The sequence below is a fragment of the Clytia hemisphaerica genome, unplaced genomic scaffold (assembly GCF_902728285.1).
Source record: "Clytia hemisphaerica strain Z4C2 unplaced genomic scaffold, Clytia hemisphaerica genome assembly, whole genome shotgun sequence".
NCBI classification, from domain to species: Eukaryota; Metazoa; Cnidaria; class Hydrozoa; order Leptothecata; family Clytiidae; genus Clytia; species Clytia hemisphaerica.
Window position 1 is genome coordinate 1,097,765 of NW_027103674.1, and position 27,562 is coordinate 1,125,326.

Consider the following 27,562-nt stretch of genomic DNA (forward strand, 5'->3'; position numbering starts at 1 on the left):
GGATTGCGTGATTATCTAAGTTTTTTGCTGTTTTATGTGAGAAGACTAAAAATTGCGTGATCAGAGTTACACAGCCTCTCAGCCAAGGGTGAGAGCTATGAATGAGCTTCAAAATTCTGAATCAGCATGAAAGTTTGATTTATAAAGAATAAGATGGTTTAAACATAGAGTGTAATTTTGGCATTGGACCCCCTATATTCCAGACGCCCGCGCTCGATAGGATCGATTATCGGAACGTCTCGATGACGGATCGATATGTGATCGATGGATTCGATTACTTAACGATCCGGATAGGAGATGGATAGAGGTTCGATACTCAAGATCTTTTAAGCTTATGATTAGTTATCGATTATTTATCGATCTATCATCGATCTTTTATCGATCTTATCAACCCTATCGACCTTTTATCGATCTTATCAACCCTATCGACTCGTACTCGATTTACGATCGATGAAGAATCGATTAACGATCGATGACGAATCGATTAACGATCGATGACGAATCGATTAACGATCGATGACGAATCGATTAACGATCGCTGACGAATTGATTAACGATCGATGGCGAATCGATTAACAATCGATGGCGAATCGATTAACAATCGATGACGAATCAATATACTCGATTGAAATACTAGCTCGAAAATGGATCAACGAAGGATCGATACTCAAGACTTTTTAATGGCTGAATCTTCAATCGATCTCCTATCCGGATTGTTAATAGCTGGGAGACCCGACTTCTCTGTCTATGTGGTTTCAAAAAAATATGAAAGTATAGACAGTAGTAGCCGGGAATTATACAAGATGCAAGAATTAATCGCAGAATTTGATTGGCTAATATCTTATTGTTATGATTTGATAAACAAAAGTATGACGTCAAACAGCTCTATTGTTTCAAGAAGTGGCGCGAGCTTTTGAATTGTTTTGAAAAAATAACAGTTTTTTCTTTTGTGATTTGAAGTGATTTGAATCGAGTCAATAATTCCATACTCTGTATTTCAGTGAAGTTGTTGGGATTTTAACAGGATAGAAATATTTTTGTAACAGAGTATGGTCTCCAGACTAGATCGTTAAGTAATCCATCGATCACATATCGATCCGTCATCGAGCCGTTCCGATGATTGATCCTATCGAGCGCGGGCGTCTGGTATATTATAAATTAAACCATGGAGGTAATAAGAAATAGATGGAGAATAAATGACTCGGTAATGGCCTAAGTTATCGTTAAATTCTTTTATATTTTCATTCAAATCGGTTTTCTTTGATTTACTATCATTGGAAGCAAACAAATCCGAAATGTAAATTTATAAGAACAGAAATGAGAATGTTTTCCTGATTGAAATAAACATTTTATGCAAAAAGTTCTTGTTCAAACGGGATACAAAAATAATTTTCTCGTAGTAAGGTTACAATAGTTCTATGATTTCATATCGATGTATTTTTGGGCAAACATATTGCTAATTTTGAGAGTTTCAGCACATTTTCCTTGAAAATTTCTTCATTAGAAATCTTTACGTCCAAAAGGGAGGGGGCTTTCAGTCAGGCACATCCTGGCAAATGAACGGGGTATTTTTCACTTGCGACCATTGGCAAATGAACGGGGTCGAAAACGAAAGTGACGTAATAGCGCCGAATACCCAGCTTAATTGAACCGGGTTGGAAATATTTTACTTCATTTCAAAGAACTGCATAGATGAAATTTTTTTTCCATGGGTCAATTTTGTCTTCGAAGATTGAAGAAACTTTTAACGAAAAAATAAAGTTCCCAGTTTTCTTCCTTTTTTCCCTTTTTCAGTTTGAAGTTCATTTTTATTCATTTTCACGCTTTTAGCCCGAGACGTCCTATCTCATTTATACTGGGTGACGAATACCCCATGCAAATGCTCACCCCGTTCATTTGCCAGGATGTGCCTGACTGGCTTTCAAATTCTGATGGATGATTAATTTAAAGGTTACCTAATCGTAATATAGATTTTTTTAAAAATCTATCGATGATTTTATGAGAGTGGGCCCTTAAAAATATAGGATTTTGTGCTTGTTCCGGCAAGCTTTTTCTCATTTTGATCAACAAAGCTATTATCTCACAATAGAGCTGTTAAAAATCCAACACCTTTTTATTCAGTTTTTTATGAACTTAAATATTCCCATGAGTGCACACAAAATTAATCACTTTTTCCCATTGCAACCAAGGAGCCGTTTGCTTCCGATGATTAGGTACAATGAAATAAAAGTCATTTATTCTCCATCTATTTCTAATTAAATATTACCTCCATGATTAAACCACACATAGTCAGCACTCAGGGACACGACCCCATGTAACAAACAAACAGAGAAAAATAGCAGTTAGCAAGAGACCTGGTTTCCTTCTAAATAATTCGACATTTCGCACAGGTAAGATACAAAACAGAAAGTAAACATACCAAGAAAACAGCCACAATAAAAAGGGTAGAAGCTGAACAGTGATGGCCATGTGGATCCCATGTGCTTTTTTGTTTGTTTGTCAAAATGTCGGTAGCCGTAAAATTATTAAAGGCTCACTGAGTTGGCTTTTGTAGCGAAATTTCTCTTTTTCGAAGTTCTTTTGCAAAATGTGATAAGGTATGACAGCCAACTCTGTGCCTAAAAAATCGCCATTTTGAATATGGAACACGCCGTATCTCTTTTCACGCGGCAGAAGACAGTTCGAGGAAGCACAAAAGCACGGCGATCAAAGCCTCATCATGTCTAATAGATATGCACGACCACCAAACACATCTTTATACATTAGAAACTTAGGCACTAGCACAAGGTATGATATTTATTCCTTTTAGTAGAAATGTTCCTGTTTACCAAAGGGCCCAACGAATAGGATAGGATTTGAACGCAAAATGAATGATCTTTGACAAGCGACTAGAATAAAGACAAAAATCAAGTGTTACAAGATAACCTCAGCTAAACGAATATATACAGGCAGTTGGTGTGGTAGACGTACCAGAAAATCCGAACAAAATCTCAAAAACACCTGAGCGAGAAACTGAAAATGTAGAAATCCAAAAATAGGCAATAAATAAGGGGCAACTTCCATATTCAAAGTTGCCACACGTAGCAGGAAAAGACCATTACTTTTAAAACATACCTACCCACCTCCTTAACGGCCTTCATAATTTGACCAAAATCTTACCGAAGCTTCCATTCCCGTTAAAATCAAAACAAACGGCCAAATTCCATCAATTTTTAAAGGGCCTTTGTTTTTAAAACTCCTGAGGCAAAAAGTTTTATACTTAAAACAACCCCTAAAATTGCTCAGAGAAAGGATTTTGGATAGCGTGCAGTTTGCGTGAATGCATGAATGGGCATTTTCGGTTGCGTGAATGCGTGAAAATTGAAAAAAAAAATATGCGAATGCAGGGGGGGGGGGTCAACATCCAGATACCAGACCCATAGCCGGGTGGTGGTGTCTTTTTTTCCTTTAAAAGTCTGAAAAGTCAAGTTGGTATTTATGGGGGTGGGTCCCCCTTTTTTTAGAAAAAAGAGTTATCCTCAGTTGGTATTGATACCAAAATAGGGGGTGGGTACCCCTTTTTTTAAATAATATGATTCAGAAAGTTGGTATCCATATCAAAATGACAGCAAAACTTTCCTAATTTTTGCCCTTTATAGCTAGAAAATACCCCGGGGTACATATCAGTCTAAATAGGTTTCAAGAGTATAATGACTGTAAATGAGTAATAAGTATAAATGACCTTGTTTGTTTGTTTATTTTGGACTTTTTCGATATTTTCAAGTTTTATTTTTGATCAAGCCTGAAGCAAAAACATTTTTTTTGTGATAGCATTTGGTAATGAGTGAATCTATTCTGTTCTAAAATTATGTACTAATAATAACTTCTCCTAGTTTTTGCACATCAATTATATTCAGATAATATTGATTCAGATTGATTTTGCTAGCTTCATTGGGTTTGTTTTTATCATATTGTCAGTTTTCAGTCATTTTCTATTTTAGCATATGACATTTTTTGTGTTGTGTTGAAGAAAGAGTATTTCAAAAATGAGTTTTTTTGAAGCTTCTCTTAGTACCCTGTTTGTGGGAGGGGGTGGGTTCCCTTTAAACAGCTTTAAACTCAAATTTGTCAGATTGGTATTGGTACTAGATTAGGGGGTGGGTCCCATGATATTTTGTCAAATTCAAAAAGTCATGTTGGTATCGATACCAAATTAAGGGGGTGGGTCCCCCTTTTTTCTGAAAATTATGATTTTCAAGTTGGTATCGATACCAAAATAAGGGGGTGGGTCCCCTCTTTTTCTGAAAATTATGATTTTCAAGTTGGTATCGATACCAAAATAAGGGGGTGGGTCCCCTCTTTTTCTGAAAATTATGATTTTCAAGTTGGTATCGATACCAATTTTGGGGTGGTGGTGTTAACTTAGCTCAAAAGGTCAAAAGTCAGGTTTTTGGGCTATGGGTTGGTATTATAAATGTTGACCCCCCCCCCCTGGCGAATGCATGAATTCAGAAAAAAATTGCGTGATTGCCGGAATTGAATTCTTGAATCCGATAATTGAAGGAATACTCTACCCCATTGCTACATGCCACACACATCCAGACGTCCGAGCTCGATAGGATCGATCATCGGAACGGCTCGATGACGGATCGATATGTGATCGATGGATTACTTAACGATCCAGATAGGAGATCGATTGAAGATCGATACTCAAGATTTTTTTAAGCTCGTGATTAGTTATCGATTATTTATCGATCTATCATCGATCTTATTGACCCTATTGACTCATACTCGATTTACAATCGATAACAAATCGATTAACGATCGATGACGAATCGATATACTCGCTTTGAAATACTAGCTTGATAATGGATCAAGAAGGATCGATACTCAAGACTTTTTAATGGCTGAATCTTCAATCGATCTCCTATCCGGATCGTTAAGTAATCCATCGATCACATATCGATCCGTCATCGAGCCGTTCCGATGATCGATCCGTCATCGAGCGCGGACGTCTGGACACATGTATACAATATCTTTGATTCACTCTACTTATAAGAGCACAGAAACATAGTTTAATAATGTCCTCATGTTATTAGTTATGTTCTTGTAAAAAGCTTTAGATCAGACTCAGAAAGAGAGAAAACTTCGTGATTTGTTTACACGTAAATCGCGACAGTGTGAAGGGTATGAAAAAGTGGTTTCACACAGTCTGAAGGAATGAAAATTCGTGAAAAGTATGCAAAACTATGTAATTATCCTCACGAAATATTGTCAAAATAATCTCCACCGTTGAGGTATGATAACAAGATGTACCTGTGTACTTGTGTTTGAGCATCTGGCTTCAGGTAAGGTTCTTGGTGAACCACGCCTCTGTGTGATCAATCTGTCGAGAGAAAAAGAATCTCAGCAGATATTTTTCATGTCAATTATTGAATTTGAATTAGCTCTCCTGCACCCAGTATATCCATGGATCTGGGGTTCATCTGGGATAGACTTTAAGAGCAGATGCAGCTAAGAATCAGAAGAGCTCAATATAAAGTGGGATCATGGGGGTCTTCAAATCTTCCTGAAATTCCTGAAAAAAGGTCACATATCTTGGGTGGATCACACACAAAAAATTTCAGCTCTCTAGCAACAGCGGTTGGTAAGTTATGCCCAATTTACGAAAATGTAATTTACAGACCAGTAATTTACTGACCAGAATTTAAAACTTTAATAACTAGGGCAATTTTGATCTGATTAAGCTGAAATTTTGGACACCATAGATTTTGGTACTATCTTTCAGTTTTTAATGAAAAAAACTTTTTCGGGTCAACAGGAATTCCGCCATTTTGATTTTTCAATTTTCCAAAAAATCTTTACCGGATGACTCTAGGCTTGATTTCCCAAAAAAGGGGTCTTCAAATTTTCAACTTTTGTACCTTTTCGGAAAGCTCTAAGGCTGTACTTTCAGGATATAAAAAAGTTTCCATGGAGATATTTGTGAAATTGAGAAAATGACCGCCCAAGTTCAGCTTTTCACTGATTTTCATTTTTCCCTCGTTTCCAGGCCCCCGTATATCAGAGTGAGAGCAGGTGAGAGGTCAAATAAAGATTGGAAATCCAATATTTGGATTCAGATTTTTTAGTTGTTTCAGGATATGTATGGTTGTAAGTACTTTAAAGCAATATCTGAAGAGCTATCAGGCTTAGAAAGTACAGGTAAAAACATGCGATTTAGGCAGATTTTAGGTTTTTTGCAGTTTCCCACCCCCTAAAGCCCCTTCTGGGTGAGAAACAAGTGTCTGTAAGCGCTGCACCTTTGGTGCATAGCTGATGTACTCCATACATAATAACACAATATACTGAAAGAAACTTTCTCAGATAGCTCTACTTCAAGCAAAATCAAGCTAAAGTTTGAGAAATAATGGTAGATTACCACCTTTTACCAGATTACCAGATTTTAATGGTCTAAGTAGGGTTTTGGTGTCCCTCTATATTGATTTTGATAAAAACTGATGATATTTTTTCTTAGTTTTCATCTTAATCAGATCAAAATTGGCCTAGTTATTAAAGTTTTAAATTCTGGTCAGTAAATTACTGGTCTGTAAATTACTGGTCTGTAAATTACATTTTCGTAAATTGGGCATAACTTACCAACCGTTGTTGCTAGAGAGCTGTAATTTTTTGTGTGTGATCCACCCAAGATATGTGACCTTGTGTCAAAATTTCAGGAAGATTTGAAGACCCCCATGATCCCACTTTTTCTGATTCTTAGGTGCATCTGCTCTTAAGGTGTGTGTCCAGGGCTCTTTTGAATTTATCGATAGAAATGTTTTTGAGGTTTCTGATGCTCTTTGGCATAGAATGAATGCGACTCTTTCAGTAAACTTATTACGATGGAGAGTCTCTCTCACACAAACTAAAGCCATTTTGAACACAGAAGTTTAAACGTATCAACAGATGTACCTTTTGAACATTTTGTGTACAGAAAGCATTTTTGTTTCTTTGAAAGAACAAAATATTTTTTCTATAGGGAAAAATTTATAGAAAACAATTTTAGTGTTTTGATTTTTTCGAATCGAGAAAATTGAGTGTGTGAGTTCACCACATTCACATACCCTGTATCCGCCCCTGGTCCATAAGAACATTATGGGAGTAATTAGATCAATCGGATGTAATGGAACGCCAAATTCCGAAATCCTGGGTTATATTCAATTACAATGCGATTGTGTTTGACAATTGAATTGCAAAAATGCAGCATACAAATCTTTTGAAAAGGGGTGTTTCATTCTATGGGTCTAAAATACTGGTTGCTAGATGCTTCTATTACTTTCATATTTTCACTTCTTTCAGGCCTGAAGATCTCCGACGCATCTTTGCTAAGTATGGACCTATTCGAGATGTTTATATTCCACTAGACTATTATTCCAGGGAACCAAGAGGGTTTGCTTATGTTCAATATCCTTTTCGTAATATTGTAGTTATTCATAACAAATCTGGAGGTGTTGGAATCTCTTTTCATTTGGTACTCAAACCTAATTTCTCTAACTAAGATATCCCTTGAGTGTGAAAGTACAACTCAAATGTTTTTGAACTTGTAATTTCAGTAACTACACAGACAAGTCCTTGAGAGACCAAGCTTGACATATCTCAATTTCAAACAAGTTGGTTCTTCAAAGAGAATGTTTTCAATTAAAAGATCTCAAGCCAGAGAAAGATATGTTCTTAAAGTTATGAAATACCAAGATACAGAAAAGACCCAAGGCTCATTTAAAGACAAGACCTAAGTTCAATAGCTGTTGATTTCAAGTCAATATAAGGCTTCCATTACAGACAACCTACAGATTCCTAATCCTTTAAAGTTCTCTCACAGATTCAATCTTCATGTAAGTTTATTTTATTGTTTGTGCACAAAGTGATAGGTTTCTTAACTCAGCACTTTACATATGAAGATATTCGTGATGCAGAAGATGCACTTCACTATGAGAATCATGTCCGTTGTCAAGGCCGAGAATTGGATGTCCAATTCGCAGAAGGAGATAGAAAGAGTGAGTGTTCTCTCCAGGTCTTGTTTTTCCATTTCAAAGTCTATCTTTTTTTATCAAATTTGTTATGAAATTGAATTAAAAGAATTCAAACGGCTTATATCCTCTGTAATCTTAAGTGCAACAACGTGAATCCAGTGTCCTTGCTTATTCTTTGTAAATTCTCTTAGATGGTTGGGTTTAACTTTTTATTTCAGCCCCCGGACAAATGAGAACTCGAGATGGTGACGATGACAGATATGGTGGTGGATATCGTGGCGGAGGGTAAGATGACCATGTTAAAGTACACAATCTGTCAGTTTGTGGGTGTTTAAAAGCAACCTGTTTTCTTCAGTACAGCAGGTCCATATTTTAAGTAACCATAGGAAAAACGCAAATGTATATTTAGGGGGTTTCAGTTCGCCCCTAGCGAACAGACTTCCTGCTACAGGGTCGAAAAGTTGAGTTATTATTTTGTGACACTTTATGGTTTGGGGTTTCAAGTGCTTAGTTTTTATGAAAAAATAATATTCGAAAAAGGGTGAATTACAAACAATCGGCAACAAGGAGCCCGAAAGTTTAGGGTCTTACATCAATCTGTTCAGTAATGATGCAATTTTTTGCTATTATGGAGTCATTTTGACAATGATACTCAAGTATTCATACTGTCTGAGCTGAACTACACGAAAAGAACTATCTTGTTCCAATGTTTGTACGTATTTCGACAGCTTGGACTTTCTGGAATCCACATAAAACTCTGGTTTTTTTATCACTCAGGAGAAGAAGAAGTCGTAGTCGATCACCACCCAGGTATGATGATTTTTAAGTGTTTATAGTTTTAATTCTACACAGAAATAGACAACTGTTATTGAGTAAGTGAAATTGTATAAAAATTCACGTAGGCTAGTGGCTTTCCTTCGAGCGAGTGAAATCATTACTTTCCTTCCAACAATGATGCACAAACTTTATTCAATAATGACTCTTTACGAGGATGATTGTTTAGTATTCATACTGTCTGAGTTGGATGTAGGAGAGATTACAGTTTAACTAATTTTCTCTTTGAACCTTATCTACTACTACTCGGTTTAGGCTTCAAAGTGTTCGTTCCAGAACCCTTAAACCAAGTAACAATTATATCAAAATATGATATACTATATCAAAGCATTAGTGTATCTTTTTTACTGTCTCGAAGACTTAACTTAACTAACTTAGATTTACTTAGACCTTAAATTTAAATTAAAAACTATTTTTCGCTCTAGGAGGAGACGTAGAAGCCCATCCAGATCACGTTCACGCTCGAGATCACGCGGCGGCCGTCGTCGAAGCCCATCTCGTAGTCCGCGTCGATCAAAAAGTCGTTCGCGTTCCCGTTCGCCTCGTAAACGTTCTCGCTCGCACAGTCCTCGAAAACTATCCAGAAGCCGTAGCAAGAGTAGGAGCCGTAGCCGCAGTCGTAGCCCGAGTAGAAGTAGAAGTCGTTCAAAGAGTAGATCACCTCGCAAATCTCGCTCGAGGTCACCATGAATTGGGAAGGGAACATGTGGAATAGAAGAGAGCAAGATATTTATAGACTTGATTACCTATATTTACATCTTTTTGGAATGTAATAATCACGTGGCAAATCTCAGAGTAAGGTGTTAAAAATCGAGAACAATCGCACATGATTTTGTATATCTTTTCATTTTAAAACAGCGAGTAGAAATCGTTTTGTGATGTAGTGTAAATAAACAACATTTTTAACAAACTTTTTTTAAGAACTTACTTTCACTGTACTTACCTGTCGAAGGTTTACATAATTTTTTTCTCTCTCTCTCAAAGATCGTCTCGCACGTGTTCCGAGATAAACATGATCTTGCTTTACCGGGCTATATCGGGCCCAATTTTCCTGGGGGATTTTAAACAGAAACAAAGTCTTTTAGTTTCAATTGGATCTCCTCTCGGGTAATAATATTTAATAAAAATGTCCTGGTTGTAACTGTCTGTCACCTCAAAACTTTTAGGCACGCTGGAGACTTTGTCCGTTTCGGCTGAAATTTTGCACATATATTCTATGTGGGGGTAGACTGGGAATCCAGTCGTTTATAACGTTTTTGTTGAAAGCGGGAAATTTTTATGTCGGGATATGGTTAAAATAAACGACTGGGCTAAGGTGGTTTCCGTAGCTTACGGGAGTTCAAGCAGGGCCCGCAGATTTCTGCGGGGTGAGAAAACAATCATATACAACAAAATATATAAACAAAAAAAAAATTTCAGCCAATGAGAATTTCTAAGTTAAAGGGGACGTCTGCTTTGGGATATCATTTTTACCATTTTTTTAGAGAAGATACCTACGATGAAAAAAAAGTGATTGCAAAAAGAACGAACAAAAAATCTTTTTTTTTGGCTGAGTTATTCAAATTTTAATTTCTATTGTTTTGACTCTACGATGGAGAAAATAAACGAAGGAGAGTAAATTTGTGACGTAGATAATGTTCCCCTCTTTCTTTTAATAGCAAATTTATCCGAATAACTCACAAATATCTGCCCTTTTTCGCCAGCGATTTCTAGAACAGAGATCCTCCATTTTCCAAGGCACTAATTCTATACTCAGAAGAAATTGTATTCCAGCCAAGTATAGATAAACTAGATAAAACTAATGAACAGATAAAATTTTCTGAAGGAAAGAAAGCAGATCGACTTTTCTGTTTAATAATTATGAAATGTCTCTCTTTTTACTGAAAATCTTGTTTAACAAATGTTGTTTACAAAATAGAAGTAACATTTGTTACGTCACAGATTTAAAATGAAGGGAAATTTTCAAACGTCTATTATTACACATTGAGAAAAAAACTTTCAATAATATATAGCTCGTTTTGATCGTCTTGTTCTAAATTTTCTAAATGTAACAAAAAATGTGTGACAAAAATTTGGGCTGACGTCCCCTTTAAAGAAAAAAAAAAAAACCAAATCAAACCAACAAGACCCCCTAAAATGTTATCCAAAAACATGAAAAAAGAGAATTTTTATGAAAAGTTTGTTGTGCACAAAATATTCTAGACGACTATATTGATGCTCCTGTCGAGTTTTCTACTTCCTATTTTTTACTGAGTTAAGTCGTCTAGCATGCTAGACTAATGTGGGGGTGTTTTCACTTTTTCAAACTTTGGGGCAGGCCGGAGACTTAAAATTTGGCCGAAATGGGATTGGTCCATTATTTTCCTCAGATTTTTTTGCATAGTGATGTAAAATGGTAATTTTTAGAATCTGAGGGAGCCCAATATTCGAAAGAAAAAAAAGTTTGGGCAAATTTGGGCCAAAAAGTGCCTAAAAAAGTGTTACTTTTTTACATGGTGCGAAATTGGTTCATTAGTTTTTTCTGATTCTTTGCATAAAGATAAAGGACAACGTTCTCTAAAAAAAGTGGCTTTTGTCCCCTGGACAGAGCAAATTGACCTCGCTCGCTCGTCGAAGAAATTTAATACAATTTAGTATTTTTGTTAAACTATCAAGTCAATCGAAAATGTTGAAATATCTTAAACACATTTTCAAACATCATAAATTTTACATCCACCGGATCATAAATTTAAGAAAAAAAATACCTCGAGGGAAGAAATTTTCGCAGAACAAATTTTTGCAGAATTTAATTTTGCGGTTTTTTGACAAATCCACAAACAATTGACAAAAAATCTTATGAAACAAATTTATGCCCAAAAGACTCTAAAACTCTAAAACTTCAAATTTTGTATTCATATTCAAGAGATCTCGAGAAATTGCTAAAATTGCACAAACCTACGTTTTGGGGGCCATCAGAAAAAAGCTACCTATCTTTAAGCGATTGAAGAATATTGTTGAAACTAAAAATTTAAAAAAAAAAGAACTTTCGGGAAATAAAGAAGAGACGTTAAAGGACCATAACAGTACTTGCGAAATTTGTAAACAAACTGTATGCAGTGGATACAAAATCAAGACATATGTCTCATGTTAAAATAAAAAACCAAACCAAATATGGCTAATTTTGATTGTTCAATTGTTTTACAAGTTTGTTTTGGACATGTGATTTTAATTGTTATCTCAATTTACGACGTGTTTAGTCTAGCAAGCTAGACGACTAATTCATACATAGCAGAAATAAAGCAAAAAGTAATAAAGGGAACAATTTTAGTCGTCTAGAAACCTTTGTGCACTAACTCCAAACAAAAGAAAAGTGTCAATATTTGCAATTATAATTTTTTCCCGCTCAAAATAATTCTTGAGAAAAACATGTGTGTGGATTTGTGTATTGAAAGTTTTTCATTTGAGTTGATTTTGTTTTGAGAGTTTGTTATTGTTTGATAAATTGTTTTCTCGCTACCCAAGATTCTGCGTAGCAAGCCGGGGTATCTATTAGGCTGGAACACCGGATTCTTCCAGTCGTTTATACAAACTAAATCCCGTACTAGTCATAGCTTTCACTAAATGCCCCCACATAAAGATCATGTCATGCACCTATAAAGCTTTAATGCTTCAAAGGTTAAACATTAAAAAATAATCAGGAATAATTGATTGATTTAATTATTGATTGATTGATTGATTGATTGATTGATTGATTGATTGATTGATTGATTGATTGAGGCGTTTGCTTGAAAAAAAAATTATATTCCATTATAAAAAAATACATACTTGAAGAATTCATGCAGCTTATTAATAACTTAATAAAATTTAAGGAAAAGCTGGAAAAGCCTCTCAAAAATATATTTAAAAAGTTATGGTATCATTATCTTACTGATTTTCACATCTCCTGTTTGTTTGTTTTTTTCTCCTAGTTTCTTTCTTATAACGATATATGGCATGATTATTATTCACTAAATAGAACTTTTCAAATAATGTCGCAGACATCTTAGATTGTAGGCAAAATATATAGACATACGCAGTGAATAAATCCACAAGGCAACCAATCAGAAATAGCTTGTTTTTTTTTCATTGGCTGCTATATTTCAACATTACTCTATTGCTACTTTGCCTAATAAACAATAGTCAAGAGGATACTGCGTATAAAATTTATCAAAAAGTTCTGCGCCATCTTAAGTTGGGTGAAATAGAAACTCACTTATCCTAGTTAATGCCCGGGCTCCACTAGTTTACGCTGTGATTGCACTTCTCAAGCAAAATCTTCTATGTTGTTGGTCAAAAGAAAAGTAAAGGAATGCCATTGTGGTTCATTCAGACGTACAGTCGAGAAAAGTTAAAATGCGCCGATTACAAATGTCGCGCTATTTATATATCCACGTGACCCTACTGGTCACGTGGTCAAACTGTCAATCATAATTTCTATTCCACGACACGCATAAATTTCTTTTCAAGTGCATAGTCCTTTTTCATGATGCAATCTTCTCTCCAAGCTGATCGCAGCACAGACAATGAAGAGACGTGCCTTCAGGAAGCTAGACTTTTTGAGTTTATGGCTAGCGATATACTTTCCCTTTATGGTGTTTCTGTATGACTGTCTGTGTACATAGTCTAACCACTGTTAAATGCCTTCGGGAAGGTCTCTCCTAACTTAGAAAGCCAAAATTTGGAGCTATTTCACCAAACCACTGGAGCGAAAGTTATTTAGGCTATCACAACTGCATGAAAAAGTTTAATGTGCGCATGTAAAGTTTAACGAGTAAACAAACTTTTTTCAGGTTTTTGAAAAAGATTTACCACACTGAAAAAGAAAAAACACTCTAAGTGAGGTAAATTATTTTGAAGACCAAAAGAAAAAGTCAACCACGTTTGGATATTCAACTTTACATATGCGTACATTCATCTTTTTTGTACTTTGCCGGTTGTTTTACTAAGTTAAGAAGGACTTTCTCGAGTTACGATCATATGATGGTATTTAAAGCTCAAGAAGCCCTATAAACAATAAAGGTAATTATCAATAAAATGACAGACAAAAATAAATTAAAGTTTGAACAAAAATATCAAATGTACATTTGAAAACTTAAGCAAATTTCTTTAAAAAGATTCTGGAAAAAGAATTGAAAATCATTGCTGAAGTGAACTTCTGACTAAATTACAGTAGTTAGTATTCAGTTTCAAAGACAAGAAACAAAATTTGACATACAAAACACTTTTTCTAGTCAATGAATCAGCTCAGCATCATCATAACCAGTCTGCCATTTTGTTTGTTTTGATTTGCACAAGTAATATTGTAATTCGTGTTATATCATACACTGTTTTGATTTGCATTTATAACACTCGCTTCAGCTTTTCAAAGCTAAATCAAAACTAAACTTGTAATATGTAATAATGATAATACCATATAATAACGTAATATGAAAATATGTATACTACCGTCCCGGAAAAAACCGAACATTTACGGAAGAGACTAACTACGGACATGCTTACGCGACAAAACAATTCGCAAAGTTTTGAGATTCCAGTCCAATATTTATGCGTGAAACTATGAGTGCCTCCTCGTCGCTACGCTCCTGCGGGGGCAATTATTTTTATTATTATTATTATTATTAGTAGTATTGGTATTATTAGTATTACACGCATTATAAACGACTCCAGTCTACGACGTGTTATGTTTGTTTCCGAAAGAAAAAAATGATGAATTTGCTAGCTTGCAACTGAACTTTTTATATCATATAAATACATGAACAGCCTCCGTTTCAGCACAAGAAAATATTACAGACGTCACTTTCACCAACTTATAAATTCCCACGCACTTTCCTGAAATAAAAAATCTCATAATTCTATAGCCAGTAACATACTCACTGTCAGTTCTACATTCAAGAAATTTTAAGAGGATATTTCTGCAATTAAGTGGTTCTTTTCTTGGAGGGTCGTGATATGATCTCAAATTTTCTTTTACCAAATCAGCACCAGGTTGCTTACTTTCTCACAGACCCGGTGGGACGCGCTCCCACGGGAAAAATTTGCCAAAATATCGCCCCCAGTGGAAAATTATATTCCAATTTTTTGGCCCCGCTGAAAATAGTCCCAATAAACAAATCCTCACTGCAAAATATTGTACTTCTATCCCCATTTTCTGACTCGAAAACAATCCCCGGTAATAAAAAAACATGAGAAAATTAATCCCCGTTTTGTTTTTTTCATATCCCCACTGGCTGAAAAAATCCTGTGAGAAAGGGGTGTTTTATTATGTGAACCCAAGAGAGATTTAACTCTCAATGTGACAAAATGTTTTTTATTAGATGAATGCAAAGCAACACCTACCTACATACAACTGACTGTGACATACTATTTTATAATCGACAGATAGTCGGGTGCTGGCTATGAATGTTGATGATGCGAGATAGTCAGAATATCGAAAGTGCGGTAATAATATGTTTCATTCTTCAATCATAATCATAATCCACAATTGAAAAACTCATCAATTTTTCTTTAAAAAACCCGGATGTCGTAATAACTTTGCTTAATGGTTATAATTAAAAGCATGAAACGAATGCTATAAAAGAGCTTTGTATTCTGTAACTTAGCTACAGTTTATAGTTGATATAACTGGAGTTGTGTATAAAGTTTTTTTAACTTAAAAACGAAAAGATATTAATTATTAAGAAGAGCAGCAAGATGAGGCTGCTGTATGTCTTTATAGTCGCAAGCATCGCGGCTAGTTTTACAAGCGCCAGCGGTAAGTTTATTTGTCATCGTGCCAAAAATTATCAAACAGTCTAAAAGCACTCGGGACCATAAGAATATATAGTTCGCTTATTCGAACTTTGTTGGTGATTTTTTCCCTAAAAGTTTATCTCAATTGATCTGTTCCTCTTAGAGCTTTGCAAGGTTTGTCAAATAAATCCATGTTCACTCGTGAAGAAGTCTTGTGCACCAGGTCAGCAATTGACGCCAAACAAATGTGAATGCACGTGTGATTGCAAACCAGGTATAATTTTTTTACAAATATTCTATCGGTCCTCTTTACGCCGTTCCTTATTTGCGTTATTTGTTCCTCGCTGGCGTAATTAGGTCCGGCATTAGGGATCGAAATTAAAATAAAGTCTGGCTAAAACTTGAAAAGAGGCTTTGGTGCACGAGCCGGAATGAAAAGGGTCGAATTGAGAATCTGTCCAGGTTGGACAGGTTAATCCAGGTTTTGAATGTTTCTGCAAGGCAGGTCACCTCATCGCATTTGCTTCATTCTGGGACCCCCTCCCCCTGAAAAAAGCCGTTTACCCCTGTTGAGGAGATCTTATCCTTTAAGTCTGCAAATGCTGTAACTCCTCAGAAATTCCAAAAACTAGGATTTAAAAAAGTTAACCCAGTGTAGCGTGCACAGAATGGATGATTTGGCATGAGATAAATAAATATTCTGCCGTTTTTTCTAAATTCCACACCTCTCGAGTGAAGATTTTTTGTTAATCCTTTGATGGGCTTCGCCGAAGTCCGTAAATGCCAGTCTAATGTTGTCTCAACTGTAAATTTGTCACCTGTACTCGTTTTTCTTCTAACTATTTCCTCTAAAATCGGAAATAACGGGAAGGTTCCAAAACAAAGACGCTACTTATTTCAAAACCACTTTCCTGGCGTAAATCATTTGAAATTGACAAAAGAATTATATAAGAGGCGATTAAAATTATTTTCAGTCCTTGATTATTATCAAAATTACGATGCGGCCACGTCTTTTATCAAATAACATAAACGTCATATTTTTTAGAGGGCCTAATATCAAAAGCGGAAAATAGTAATTTTCTTTCGAGAAGTAATTTGTGAATATTATTTACGCGGAAGCAATTACTGCTTCCTTAATACTGAAATCACTTTTTTTCAATTTTCAACAGTTTTCAAGGAAATTTCTCAAATGAAATTCACGCGTGTTCTTTTTTTTAGTTTCCCATGCTTTGAAAGTTAAAGTTAATTAATTCTTCCCTACATTCATCCCGCTGAGCGAGAAATCAATTGTTCATCCGAATAAGGAACTGGAATTATGTTAATGTCAATTTGAATAGATACCACGGCGGTTTTTTCATAGAATTGTCGCGGCATATTGCAATTTCCTTGACACCACGCTTCTTATATAAAGACTTTTATCGATGCTTCAAGAAATTACTGAAAATAACGTCATCAAGTCTTGTACGACGAGGACTGTGGACTATGAATCAAGGTCTTTATTGCATCCATGGGGATACTTGGGGATACTTGGGAAAAATGGGTGTCGGGTATGTGTGAGCCATAAAGGACCCTTTTTTAAACCCTAGAAAGTCTCTGAAAAGGGAACAAAAAACGATTAATTAGTAATTGATTCTCTGAAAGAGATTCTCTTTTTGTAATTTTGTGCGAAAAATTGGAAAAATAGTCTCTTGAAGGGTCGCAAAAATGTCGAAGTTCTCAAAGGGTCGATTTTCGAACTTTGGCTCTGACGTACCCGTCACCTTGCAAACCTAGCATCCCCCAGGTATTAAACTTACTGGCCAATCATTCAGTTTACAAAATTTCTCAATCAAAGCTTGGCATCAACTCCGAGTCTCTAAGGCGTTTTTACGAGCTGTCTAGATCACTGGAAAGTCAATTAGAGAACTTCAATGACAATAAGAATAGTTAATGACAATCTAAAATGGTTTCAATTAGTCAACTTCCTTAAATGACTTGACTTCGAAAAGCGATCAAACCTCCCATTAACTGACCATATTTGGTAAAGAGAGCGTAAGTCAGTTAACAAGATTTTCCCCTGGAATTGCATCATTAATTTGTTTTAAAGCCTCGTAAAAGGCCAAAAGTTTTTAATGACTTCCTTCTTGACTACCTAGCTATTAATGACTTCCATAACCGCCTACTCGTAACTCTAATTTTGAATTTACTCATTTTGCAAGACATGAAAAACTAAAATTAATAAATCAGCCTCCTATAATTGGCAAATAATACAATGTTATGGTTGAAGACTAATTATACGATTATTGATGATTATTTTGAAATTAAAGTATTGATGATTATTTTGAAATTAAAGTATTTATTACTTGATCTTTTAAGGCGCGTCATGTCGACCTCAAATTCATAAATAATTACAGCAACATTTTTTATATATTTTCAATTCTTCTACACTGATGATGATGAACGCCCTCAGTTCCCGTTTTCGATTGAATTGAAAATATCCTAAAGAAACTCCTCATAATTGAAGGTTTATTATTTACCAAGCTCATATGTAGAAAGATTTCAAGTCCCATTCTCTTTGTTATTCCATTTGAAGCATAAAAAGGTATTTACGAGACATCTTCACGCTACTCGATATACTCCCGTGGTTGATGAAAACTATTTCAAATCCCCCTTAAATATAAAGTTAGAGAGCACCAACAATACCATCTTTGTCATCCTAAGGGCTTTTGATGCGCAAGCTAAACCAACCGTCTAGTTTTTTCTAAAAAGATTTTCAGTAAAAATATTTCTGTAAAATGAAGGAAAGAAAATGATCAATAAGTTGACCCTCTGATATTTCTTTTCCAAATTTAATTAATTTGCGATCCTTGTTGTCTTAATCTTTATTGACCTCTTTTGTTTTTTAGTTTTGCCAACCATTGGTCCACCAATCCTTGATTGTCCAAATACTTGTCGGTGCCGTAACTGTGGCATCAACGGAAGATGTATTTCTGATCCAAAGAAATGTCTTGAAGCTTGCGATGTCCGTAAGTTCTATTCGCTCTCACTTGAAAGTCTTCCCTCCCATCGTTTGGGGGTAAGATTCCACTTCTCAGTGGGGGGCGTACGGTATTTCGGAATTGCAGAAATCGACCCTTTTTTCTTCGGAATTTCGGAAATCGGGTAAAATTCCTTCGGTTTTTCGGAATGCTGAAATTGTTTCGTATCGGAAATCCATGAATTTTTGCTTCGGATTTTCGGTATTATAAAGTTTTTATCCCCTTTTTTCGGAATTCATACATGAAAAATCAATTTGATGAAAAATTAGTCAAAACGAAGAAAAATACCCTCAGACTAAGATTCTATTGCCCACTTTTTAGCAGAAAAAGAACAAAACTCTTGGTAGTTGAAAAATAGGCTTTGGAAAGTTATTCAGTTTTATCAAAATGACGATAATTATCCAATACACGTTTTTTTTTAAGAAACACACTTTTAAGAAACATGAGGCTCAGAATGCCTAAAAACCAAGAAACATCTAAGAAATATGCTGAGGCTGAGAGTGAGAAAAGAACATTTAATTATAATTCCTTTTTTTTAAGAACATTCCCATCCAGCCTTCCATGAGGCTGATTATGTCAAAAAGTTTAGAAACATTTAAGAAACATTTGAGCCTCAAAAGGCCGATTTCTTATAAAACTTTGAGACTGCTTGGTAAAACTAAAAAAACAAAAACGTGTAATTTTTTTTATTTAGTTACCAGTGGATACCCCTTAAAACCACATACCCCTTAAAACCCACAATGTTGCATTTTTGGCTTTCATAACTACCAGATTTAATTTTATGTGGTATGTTTCACTTTTTTACAACCTCTTATAAATGTTCTTTCATAAAATACCAAATTTAAAGGATTTTAAAGATGCTAAAGTATCTTAAAATTCGAAGTTATTCAAAATTTTATCAAAAATCCCTTCAAAAAATCAGGTTTTTTGGACCTAGAAATTACACAATTGAATTTAAGGTCATAAAACCTATACTTTTTAGATACCTATACTTATGGTAGGTATGAAAAAATCATTTTTCATCTTCGTGAATAGACCCCAACGAAAATGACAGGCCCTTAAAATTCTACTTTAAGCACTTTTATGGTGATGATCAATAAAATCTGAAAAATCGACTTTCTCAAAACCTGGTCATGTTGCATACCAAAATGTCACAAATTTGATGGAGATTTAGAAAAACATTAGAACCATAGGTCAAAAATGAAGCGAATGAAGGTTTTGGCCTTTTTGTAGCCGTTTTTTGACGAAAAAAACCACACACAATTGCATTATGGGCATGAAATCCTAAAAATGAAAATATTGTTGTGGGAATGAATTTCTAGCAAGTCTTTGAACCATTGAATCACGAAGCAACAAACACCAAAATTTGTATCCATCAGCTTGAGTATCCCGTTAGCAAGGGTCGGACTTGTGGTTTTTAGCCTTATTTTTGTAGGTTTTAAGGGGTATTTTGATTTTAACACATATTTTTGAGATCATTTAGGTACTAATGGTATATTCATAACATTAGTAACTTTACAGTGAATCACTGTTCAAAATTTGAGGTCAAAAGAACTTTTTTGTAAAAAGTTATTCGAGAAAAATCATTTTGTAGGTTTTAAGGGGTAAATAGCTAAAACTGCACTTTTTCACTTCCTCGTGAAAAACTGAAAACTGTTTTCTACAAAACATCACTGCTAGGGAAGACAATCATAGACAACGTACTTTCAACACAAAAAGTTTCAGCCTTACACTCCAACTAAACAATGAGATAGAGGGTACCACTTTTTATTGTGGGTTCTAAGGGGTATCCACTGGTAACCCTAGAATATATTCAACAACTCAAAAAACAACTTCACCGAGCAGTGCCGTAGGAAGCATTTTCTTATTGGTGGGGGGGGGGCTGAAGTTTAGTGACACCGCGAGGGCCAACCATGGTTTGGCCCGAGGGGGGGGGGTTGAAAATTTAAGCTCTAGATTGCTTGAAAATGCACTCAAAACAAAATGCTTTCAAGAAAAAACAAGAAAAACTTTTCATTTTGCAAAATAACCATTTTTGAAAAAATTATTGAGCGGGGGGCATAGGCCAACCCCATGCCCCCCCCAGTTGCTACGGCACTGCCGAGTCATATATACTGTAAACCTTACTTTTTTCAGCATGTTTGAAACAAGCAATTTGCCTCAAAGATCCATGTGCTAACAACAAATGCGGAAATAATGAAATCTGTGTACCACAATGTGGAAGCTGTTCCCATAAGTGTTTACCAGGTATGTTGTTACCCGTTAATTCTGGAAAAATTATTATTTCACTGTATTCAATAGGTTGTAATAAAATATATGGTTGAACTTGGGAATCTACCACAAAGTCGATTGTGAGGCTTGTTTAACAAAAAAGTTAAGTTTCTTGTAATTTCTAAATCAATGGCTAGTATAGGCAGGATTATAGTATTATAGTGAAAGTAAATCTATCGCTAGATTTCAAAAAATGCAGTTCTCCAAAAACAGAGAAACCGCTTGATACAATCCCTTGTCATTATTATGGTACATTCTGGATGGGAAATAAGTGGCTTCACTTTTTCTTGTCTGCGAAAGGTTAGAGAGTGGCTTCACTCTAGCCCTTCGGGTTTCAAATCCAATGATTTGAACGCTCAGTAACTCGAGCAAGCAAGAAAGGATGGATTTTATTTCATTGTTATAGCTACACCACCAAAGAATCCATGCCTTACAGCAAAATGTGGTCTTGGTCAAAAATGTATTCAAGATGGCTGTAATGCCAAATGTGTTCCTGGTAAGTTTACACGCACCTTTTTTCTACTCTCTACCAAGAATATAACAATCCCAGCTGGCAAACAACGTTGTTTCAACGTTCATCTAACGTTATACGGACGTTGAACATTAGGTGGACGTTGAAACAACGTTGTGTGCCAGCTGGCATACGATACAGCTGCTAACGGCCCAGTGATCTTAGAATTCTAGACAGTCCTTCTGATGTACCAGAGCCTCGAGTCCACCAAAATTCTTTGCTTTATATACGAAAAGAATTATGAAACCTTGAATCAGCAATTTATTAATATTTGTTAGGGTACTGTTAACGCGAAACATTAGCCTTTTTAATAGGATTCGTACATTTGTTACTTTTTCCATTCAATTTGAAGGGGAAAAATGCACATATCTCTCATGGTTTCCCTTCTAGAAAGACTAAGTTTTTACGGATTCTATACTATAGATATTTAAGTTGACTGAAGGTTTACCTCGCAATGCAAAATTACTGTTGGAAGTTCTAAATTACAGAGATATACAAGTAAATTTAATAAACTCTGTAAATATATTTCTAGCTTCTTACTGCACGACTTTGAATGAATGATTTTGCATATTCCTATTTACAATAGCGAGCTGTCTAGAGGATCCATGCATAGCTACAACATGTTTAGTGGGAAGCAAATGTGTCAAAGACGGATGTGTCGGAAAATGCGTACCGGTTGAACCACGTAAGTAAACGCGAATTAGAGTGTGAATATGTTGGTGCTCAACATTTCACAATTTGAAAACACTCACTATGCTGATTGCTTAACTTCTAGCTTGCCGCAGCTGTTGTGGAGATATTGAGGTTGTGTTTGTGCGGACCATCAAAAAGTTACCCTATGTGAGATTACCCTAAGATGGATCAATCTGTTCAAAAAGCAGATAGATCTTCATTTCTTAGAGTCTGTTTTGACTTTTTCCAATCCCATCTATCCATTTTCAGCATGTATCGTTTGTTTAGCCATCTTGTGTACACCGGACACATGTTCAGCAAACGAGAGATGTGTCCAAGCTCCTTGTGGTTGCTCGTTCAAATGTATTCGTAAGTAAACAAAAAAACTCTTTTACATTTTTTGAAATTAAGTGGTAGCCCGAGCAAAGAAAGTGGATCACTTTTTAAAGAAACCCATTCGAGTGAAAATTGAATTTCGTACCCAGAGCTACTTGCGCAATCTTTTGATTTTTTTGATAATGTCTTTTGATTTTGATTACTATCTAGTTGATACTATCTTTTGTGAGCGCTATCAAAGTCTTAAAAAAAGGAAACCGGGGTTACGACTTTGGCTAGCATGTCTATCTGAACTATTCAGCATATTTTTTGACAGGTACTTTATGATTAAAAGGCTTGGAAAGGGCCATTTTTTAGCAGTATCATGCTTTCAAATCCCCCTTCAAAAGATTTCATAAGGAAACCAAAACCCTTGGACCAACTTTTTTTCATTTGGGGTACCTAAAGATTGGGCTAAAACCATTGATAAACCTAAGCTTCTTATTATACCGTTTAATTTTTTATCTCCAGCCAACAACCCACCACCAGTTTGTCAACCATGCAAGAAAGTGAAATGTAAAAGTGGATTTGTCTGTGTGGAAAACACGAAATCGTGTACCGCTCGTTGTGAAAGTTGTAAGTATTCCTAACATAATTCCTAAACATCTAGCGGCTGTATTTCCTTCTAGTAGCCTGTACCAAACCCTTCCTTCCGAAATAGATAACACCATGTTGCAAACCCATTTTACGAATTAAGCCACCTGATTTTGTTAATATTTGCCATGATTTTGAAACACCTTTCTTTGAAAGCAATAGGCCCTACCTTAGGAAGCTTGCCCATTCATATTATTATTGGAATTTAATTTTTACTCTTTCATACTTTTCTTCTTAGCTTGCAAGCATTGCGACAGTAAGAGTCTTTGTGCTGGTAAAAACTGTGGTGCAACTGAATATTGCCGTGTCAGATGTATTGGTTGCCAAGCTACTTGTAAAGGTATGTACTTCCTCTGAGTCAAAATTCAAACTCTCATTTGAAGTAAATTTTCATGGTTTTTTTTATATATCTTACTAATGCTTATGATACGTTTTTTCAGCCCAATCAATGTGCAGACGAAACCCATGTTCGAGAGCTATCTGTGGTGGAAGAGATCCAAAATGTGTTCCAAACTTCAAAACATGTACCCATAAATGCTGTAAGTGTATATATGTTTGAGATATTAATGGTCGTTCTAAACGATGTTATCGTCCGTTACAGTGATAGTAAAGGCGGGAAAATATGGCGGTATGGCGTTATGGCGGTATACGGAAAAAATCGGCGGGATAGTTTCGAAGTAACGACTGGCAATCTCTACAGACTGTAAACTCTTTTCGGAAAAAACCCGTTTGTGAATTTTCTTCGACTTTGGGCTTTTTTCTTTGATAGTGATTCGTCTTAGACTATAGCATAATATCTTGAGTCTTTCTTGAGTCATTAAAATATGTGTAGAACACTGACGGCTATGTTTTGCATGGGACCCAGCGAATCGTTTGAAGTGAGTGAGTCAATATTCTAGGGAAAAGATTGTCGCCAGCTTTTTGCAACTTCTAAACACTTTATAACGCTATTTCCGTGGATAAAACAGGCTTTTGACTTTAAAAATTAAAAGTTAGTCTACGAAAAGGTTGGGCTGTTCCCCCCCCCCCTCTCCCCTTACCCAACTCGCATTAACGGGGCCATGTTTTGTACAGCCAACAGTATTAAGACTCGTAAATTTCACTGACTAATTGTTCAATGCAAAACTTTAACAATATTTACTTTCTTTATTTTTTTCAGTATCCTGTCCGAAATTCATCGCTTGTCCGTTCCTTTTGGACCCAGTGTGCGGCAGTGACGGCAAAACTTATGATAATGAATGCTTATTGAATGCGGCTGCTTGTCGAAGCAAAAGACCTTTGAATAAGAAACACGATGGACCTTGTAAGCATCAATTCCTTTTTTACTTTTTCAGGAGTATTTAACCCTATTCATACTAGGCTTTTAGGGGCTCAGAACTAGTTCATACTGTTTTGATCATTAGTTTTTGGGGTCTTCAAAGTTTTATGGCGTCATTAATTATGATTCTTTTGAAGGCACTAAGGCCTCCATTTTTATACGCCAATTTGGAAATGCCACACGAGTAACATTAGTTTCACCACCGAACAAAAAAATCCACCCTCCCAGTACGAATATGGTTAAGACGTTCAATGGAGGGAGTATTAGTCGAGTTGTTAGTCTGAATCAAAGAAATCCATAGAAACACTTCCTATAAAAAAAACTTTTTCGTTAGAGAATAACAAGAAGACTATTGAACTGTAGCACACTCGCTTTCTTATCATTGGGTGTGTTATGTTCGAGCCATAAATTAATCTGTACATGAAATAGTTAAAAAGCCTTTTTTCTAAGCTTTGGCTAACGTTGTCTGCGAATAATGTTTTTTTCTGTAATTTTACACTTAAAGGTTTTGTTTTTAAATAAGAGTGATATCGTTTGCTTATTCATCAATTTTAATTTTCAAGCTTTCTTATATTGAATTAACACAGATGTGGAGCAAGATTGTTCAAAAAAGGGGAAAAGAAAAACATTTTTTGCCTATATCAGCGCAATAAAAAACGCGCAATAGGAAACGGGAAACACTTATGTAAAAATAAAACCTTTAAGCTACTGTTAAATCACAATATACCCTTCTTAAAATACACTTCTATTCACAATCTTACTTTCTTTTTTCATTACAGGCAAGTGTAAGAAATCATGCAACAGAAAATGCAAATTCGGTGCACGATGTGTTCAGGATCCGCAAACTTGTACTACCAAATGTGGTAAGACGTTCATATTTCTTGAAGTTTAGATACACCCCTGTCTCACAGCCCCGGTGGAACTTTTTTCTTCAGTGGGGATAAAAATTCCTATTGAAATCCTAATGGGGATAGAAATTATATTGTTCCAAGGTTAAAAAACCCATTGGGATAGTTTTCGAGTGCAATTTTTAAACATGGAATTTCGAGTTGGGATAAAATCGATTTCCCAGTGGGGTTGAAATTCAAGGGTATTTTCCCACCGGGGTCGAAATTTTTGAGTAATTTTCTAGTGGGTCTGGGGTCCCAGTAGGTCAGTGAAACAGGGGTGTTTAAATACCTTCTACATTGCCGCGACCGCAGAGTCGAGCGGAATGCTCCTCTTTCGATAGATATGTATCCGAATAGTAGCTTAGCCAAGAGGGGCGCAAAATTTGTGTAGGAGAGTAGATTTTTATGACACTGTAATTATTTATTCATAGTATTAAAATATCATTACAATGGCATAGAAATCTGCTCTCCTACACAAATTTTGCGCCCCTTTTGGCTACGCTACTGTCCGAAGGTAGGAGAGGGCGCCACTCTTTCTCCCTGAATTTTTCTACTTACCATCGATCCTTCTCTTAAGTGCTGGGAGCATCAAACAGAAAGACATCAAGTACCATTTTGTACTAAATGCGAAATCTTTAGTGTGACCCGGCTGGGAATTAAATGATAGCATTTCTACATTTCGTAATCTTTAATCATTTTTCAGAATGTCCTGGAGCATGCATTTTACTTTTCAAACCTGTGTGCGGCTCTGATGGTAAGACCTACTCAAACGCATGCGCTCTTGGTGTTGCTAATTGCCAATCCGGTGGCAAAATCAGTCAAGTATCGGAAGGATCATGTCCTTGTAAAGAAAACAAATGTGCTGTCATCAAATGTGGATTCGGAGCTCGATGCGTTCAAAACCCGGTCTCCTGCATTGCCAAGTGTGGTAAGAAAAGATTTTAACATAATTTATTTAACGACCAAACAAAAGAAAGGAAAATTTCTCCCTTTTCGCCGCTGCACAAGCACAAATTTTGAGAAATTATTATGTTTTTTACTGCTTTACCAAGTGTGGTAAGACAAAAGAATTGCCTGAATTTCCAAGGGGATAGGTGACAAACGTTTATTTTTTCTGGAAAAGCTCAATCTTATTATAATAAGTCAGTGGCCTCGACTATTTGGTGTTGATATACAGAAAAAAACTGTAAGAACTATAGTTCGCGAACCGAACTTTTCAAACGGCGAATTGTAATTTTTTTAGTGCCTTGGACTGGGGAAATTCGCTGTTCGCCAGGCTTAAATAAGGCTTAAACAACCCCTAAATATGGAAAAAAGATTTGGCGTGAAAAGTGAAGATTTTTTTGCCTGAGAACTTTTTGTCTATTATGGCAAAATGACACTTAAGCAGCTACAAAATTACTATTTGCTTAGACATCCAATCATGAAATCCTTTTATTCTTTTCAGAATGTCCTAGAATCTGTCCAGCTATCTTCAGACCAGTGTGTGGTTCTGACGGCAAAACTTATTCCAATTCCTGTGCACTCGGAGTCGAAACTTGTAAATCTAATGGCAAAATCACAAAAGTATCTGATGGCCCATGCTCTACTAGTCCATGTAAAGAAGATCAATGTAAGACTTTGAAATGTGGCTTCGGAGCAATCTGTAGACAAAATCCAAAGACATGTCAAGTTAAATGTGGTATGTATTTGAATTTCTAGAGTCAGTTTATTTGTTGATTACTCAATTTTTTAGTTTAGAATACTGCAGATTTGACAATTTACCTTTTTTCACCCAGAGGCTTCAGAAATGCTGCTAAAATTAAATACAGGACCAATTTGGAAGAATTTAAATTTCTCAGACTTTCGAAAATGACGTATGCGTGTCTGTCAACTGCAATTAAGTTCTCCAAATTCTCTACTACGGTGTTAAAAGTTCTCCTGTCTCAGACAGATTTCCGTCTCAACAAAAGAGGCTTTTTTCGTCTCAAAATCTTTGAGCATTTGAGTGAATATGTTGTGTAACATCCATTTTCGTATCAGACAAAAAATCTTGCTTTCACCACTGTCTACTAACAAAACCACCATATTTTAGAATGTCCATTGTTCAAATGCAATCCTAAACAATTCATGCCCGTCTGTGGTACCGATGGAGTAACTTATATCAATGGTTGTTTTATCGGACAAGTCATCTGCCGGACACAAGGTAATGATATGATTTCAAGCACTTCTTTTATTCTAACAAAAAAAAGAATCAAAGAATTGTTTTGCCTCTTTAAAATATTTTGACCCTTTTTCTCAACGAAACGTTTCTTAACATAAGCAATACCAAGTCGACTCTCGCTGATTCGAAATTCTATTATTCG

General features: G+C 35.7%; 1 protein-coding gene across 8 annotated transcripts in view; it reads left to right on the forward strand.

Moving 5' to 3' along the window:
* Window positions 1-2,636: 2,636 nt before the first annotated feature.
* The window catches only part of LOC136803438 (agrin-like), a 40,621-nt gene continuing 15,695 nt past the window's right edge, over window positions 2,637-27,562 (forward strand). For 4 of the 8 annotated variants that reach the window (XM_067060161.1, XM_067060163.1, XM_067060160.1 and 1 more), the window contains exons 1-15: window positions 15,438-15,591; window positions 15,733-15,843; window positions 18,455-18,574; window positions 20,723-20,833; window positions 21,264-21,353; window positions 21,955-22,053; window positions 22,311-22,409; window positions 22,887-22,991; window positions 23,248-23,349; window positions 23,450-23,548; window positions 24,169-24,312; window positions 25,107-25,190; window positions 25,921-26,145; window positions 26,665-26,898; window positions 27,292-27,402. In XM_067060161.1, the coding sequence (XP_066916262.1) occupies window positions 15,531-15,591; window positions 15,733-15,843; window positions 18,455-18,574; window positions 20,723-20,833; window positions 21,264-21,353; window positions 21,955-22,053; window positions 22,311-22,409; window positions 22,887-22,991; window positions 23,248-23,349; window positions 23,450-23,548; window positions 24,169-24,312; window positions 25,107-25,190; window positions 25,921-26,145; window positions 26,665-26,898; window positions 27,292-27,402 (1,795 nt within the window). In that variant the 5' untranslated portion in view covers window positions 15,438-15,530. Of the gene's footprint in view, window positions 2,788-7,317; window positions 7,423-7,571; window positions 7,851-7,908; window positions 8,013-8,206; window positions 8,274-8,765; window positions 8,799-15,437; window positions 15,592-15,732; window positions 15,844-18,454; window positions 18,575-20,722; window positions 20,834-21,263; window positions 21,354-21,954; window positions 22,054-22,310; window positions 22,410-22,886; window positions 22,992-23,247; window positions 23,350-23,449; window positions 23,549-24,168; window positions 24,313-25,106; window positions 25,191-25,920; window positions 26,146-26,664; window positions 26,899-27,291; window positions 27,403-27,562 lie in introns of those variants that run through there. The other 4 variants (XM_067060162.1, XM_067060157.1, XM_067060158.1 and 1 more) reach the window with 4 other exon arrangements.